This window comes from Atta colombica, unplaced genomic scaffold (genome assembly GCF_001594045.1).
Source record: "Atta colombica isolate Treedump-2 unplaced genomic scaffold, Acol1.0 scaffold112, whole genome shotgun sequence".
NCBI lineage: Eukaryota > Metazoa > Arthropoda > Insecta > Hymenoptera > Formicidae > Atta > Atta colombica.
In genome coordinates, this window is record NW_017259198.1 from 345,670 (window position 1) to 349,992 (window position 4,323).

The 4,323-nt window shown below is 24.7% G+C and overlaps 1 protein-coding gene across 1 annotated transcript in view; it reads left to right on the forward strand.

Annotated features, from left to right (window-relative positions):
• The window catches only part of LOC108693997 (zinc finger protein 134-like), a 12,606-nt gene that overhangs the window by 6,589 nt on the left and 1,694 nt on the right, over positions 1 to 4,323 (forward strand). Inside the window, exons 5-6 of the mRNA XM_018203242.1 lie at positions 3,042 to 3,214; positions 3,461 to 3,464. Of these exons, the coding sequence (XP_018058731.1) occupies positions 3,042 to 3,214; positions 3,461 to 3,464 (177 nt within the window). The remainder of the gene's footprint in view (positions 1 to 3,041; positions 3,215 to 3,460; positions 3,465 to 4,323) is intronic.

Genomic DNA, 4,323 nt, shown 5'->3' on the forward strand with positions numbered 1-4,323 from the left:
ATACGATTAAAACATATACGATTAGTCTTCCACATAAACATAATACTTTAATAGCTTATTATGGAGATTAATTAGAGGTAAAAATCCTAAAATACAAATATCAAAGATCATCATAGACTTCGACTTATAAATTATCCAAGTTGATCGATGATTTCGCGTAGAATTTTGAGTGTTCAAGTTTGTGTTTATATAATTTATTAGTTATTTTTATTGCTGAGCAATTGATATTGAGATTGGCTACTAATGAAATTTAGATCATTATACGAAAATTATTTAGTCTTAAGTATTATAAAAAACAATTAATTATCGGTCTATAATCTCTCTGCTTTCTATCGCTGTGATTTTTTATCTTTAGATAAATTAGATGGAATTAATATTTCTTAAAAAGTACATATGTTTATTTGCAATTATAAGGATTATCAAGTACGCGGATCAGTTAAATGCTAATTGATAAGAAATGACTGTGTTCCGAATGATAGTAATATTATGACGTGAAGCGATACATACTCTTGTCTTATTGTTCGAGTGTTATGCAATACGAATGATAATTAGTGTGGCTTACTATATGGTAATAATTGCGCGCGCGGTAATCTTTATGTATATTCGCGACGGTTTAATAATTTTTATGTAACAACATGCTTATTTTAATTATTTTAAATTGTATTTTTAACATATTTTCATAATATTTTTAATACATCATAAAATATATTTCTCCAAATATTCTTGCGTTTTACATTAATTTTGATAAACTATTATTGAATGTTAAATTTAACCGTTTTGAACGTTAAATCTAAACATTCTTCGTTGTAAAGAACAAAATTCGTTATTATGATAATAAAAAAAAGTATTATTCTTTAAATTTAGATTTATAATAATTTAATATATTTGATTTAATACATTTTTTTAAGTGGCACAATTAATCATTCGAATTCATCATAGAGAAAAACTTTGAATCATTAAAAAAAAAGTTAAATTACATATTTGCGTATAATAGTAAAATTTGTTATAGTTATATTAACATCAGATGTTAAATGATTAAATGTATTACATGTAAGAAAAATAAGATCAGTTCTAAAATATGATATTAATGTACATTATTTATGAAAAATAATAGCAGATAGATGAATATATGTGTAAACGTAATCATGAACCTAAATGCACAAATTTTACGCGATATCAATTTTAATTAATTTTAATTATAAATAAAAAATATAGACTTAATATTTTTAAATTAAAATTTTTTAATCTAATTAATTTCCAAAATAATTAAAGTACTTTTCAATGGTTGAATATTCTACATATGCTCTATTTATATAATAGAATATGTGCAGATTTGTTGTATTTACAAATAAGATATAGTACTTTTTGTTTTTTTTTAAACCATTTCTCTCTATATTAATTTCTTCGTTATTAATCTTCCTTTCATTTATTTAGATTAAATATTTTCTTAAGGTGATTTTTTAGGAAAGTACTGAAAAATTGGGATACCTCACCAGGGTTCACCCAAAATCACAAATATCTGCATAATTTGAATAAAATGTTAAAATTACGTGTATATCTTAATGAAGGATGAAATGTACGATAGCAAATCAAGAGCTGCTATCTTTCTCAAACAAACCAAGGTGAAGTTATATTTATTTTTCAAGATTAAATTTGCAAGTTTATGCATGTAAATATCTTTCCAGAATGGCCTATTGTTTTTACTTTTTTGTGATTATTACAGTCGTAATTTTTTAAACTATTATACTCTCGTTTTTTTGAGAAACCTATGATAATATTTTTGTGCAGTTAGTCTCCGATCCTTACCTATCACTAAGTTATATTTTCAACTTTTTTTTCTCTATCGTTTCATCGTTAACCTACCTTAAAATTTTGCACACATATGTTCGGTATTTCAACCTTATTATATACATAAATTAAACATTTCGATGGTAACTCGAGTTACTAAAAAATCACCTTAAATACAAAAGTCAGTCTAAAAACACTTAAATAAAATAGCAATTGTCAAAAATATAACAAATATTATAAATATTAATATTACAAATAATATTCATGTTTGCTTTCTGAGACAGTTTATATAATTGAAATAAAAAACAGAAATACGCTTAAACGGCGTAAAATGATGTAAATAAAATATTTCGATGCAAAGATTTTCTTTCCTTTATATAATTCCTTTATATAATTCTATTACTGATTTTTATTCAAAATAATATATCCGTTTAATAGTTATTTACATATGTACATGAATATGTGTATAATATTATAATTTATTTACAAAAAAATTATGTTCTCTTTCCGCCCATTTTACAATAACAATTTAATAATTCACGTCAAAATTCGGAATACAGTTCTATTTATAACTTTATTTGTCGTATACTATAAAAAAACATTCGAAGAACACATATGGGGGGATACATATTGAAATATACATACGTACAAAAATACGACAAATTATTATATGAATTATGTTTATAATGCGTGTATAAAAATATACGATATATTACAAATTACAAATAGAATTGTATTGTGAAACATCACTTATACATTGTTTAAAATGAGCTTTAATTATAACATTTATCCTATTTACATTCTACATTCATGGATTTAAAATCGATGGCACTTTCATTGATAATTGATAATTATACAAAACTCTCTGTTTTTTTTATATTGGTCGCATATTATATTTTAACTATGAATTTCACTCTAATTCATTACCTATGACTCGTTACAATGATCTTCTGTCTTTCTCTCTTTCCGCTCATCGCTCAGTCAAATTTCTCGGACTAAGCGCACAGTGTAAACCATGCCATTGTCGATACAAATCAAATCTTATAACTAATTAATTACATCAGCAATATTGTTGTCATCTCGCCATTTGCTTGAACTTTGCTCTTACCGTTATCACTTCTATATGTACTATTACTAACTGTAAATCTAATTTGTAAGTTCATGCAATGCAATAAAGTTATTATTATAATTATTATGATATTTTGTACTTGTTATTTAACATTTTATTAACCGGAAATCGCTGTCACTTTCAGGGGACGAGAATAACAGAAAATTAAACTTCGTGATATGTCCCGATTGCGGAAGAATTTGCAAAGATGACACTCATCTACTACGCAGAGAATGTAAAAAGGAACGCAATTTTATCTGTTCGACATGTGATAAAGCTTTCAGACGGAAGTATCACTTGCAAAGACACATGTATCTAGTACACGAATTCAACAAACTGGATCAATAATTAATTTTTATTTTGATTTTCAAACTTTATTATAAATAGATTACTGTATTTTTGTTTCATTATGTAAATAAATAAATATTTACTGTATATTTTGTATCTAATGAAACGAAATAAACTACAATTTAAAAATTTGTTTGATCGATACTTACGTTCTTCTTCATAAACATGCAATAAAAATACGTATTATTCATAAACTATTGGATCAATTCTAAGCAGAATCGTAAGACTCGTAACATATCCTTGTAAAAACTTGTAAGAACTTATAATTAATATTCTAATTTTATATGTATATATGTCATAAGATGTACACTGAGAAAGATGATTTTATTATAGGAACAAATCAAGGGAAAACAAATGCGATATTTGTTAAAAAAGTGATCGATTAGTTATTATTGTAAATTAATTATTTCTCATTCATCAAAATAACAAATAATCATATTATCGTTTGCAAATAAGAGGCTTCTATACATATATATAAGTCATAGACGGTCGCAGGATCTCAATCATCATCATAAGAAATTGATTGATTCTAATTAAATATTCTCCTTATATTTGATCAGTTTTCTACGACTTAAGACTCCACGATTTCTATATAAATAAGCCTAAAGTCTATCCAAAAAATAGATTAGATTCTATATAATTTGCTTCTGTTACTAATAATTGATTGGTATAGCAGACTAGCAATCATAACAAACCAAATTTATTGTCACATATTTACCAGTCCCTTTATTGATGGCTTGTTAAATTAACAAAATCCTTTCTCTCAGTATACGATTATTCGTAAATATGATTTCTTGTAAATTTCATGACTATTAAGAAGCTATTTGTAAAAATATTATATAAAAGGTATAAGCATTTAAAAATTCTTACAAGTTTTACAAGAATATATTACAAGGCTTACAATTCTGCTTAAAATTTAGGCATATCTCTGATATTGCAATATACATATATGTTTCATTTAAACGTATGATAAAAGAAAAATTTATAACATAAAAAATATTAGTTTTAATCACAAAATGTTGGCATTAGTATATATATATATATATATATATTGGGAGTTCAAATTAGTTCGGTCCGTT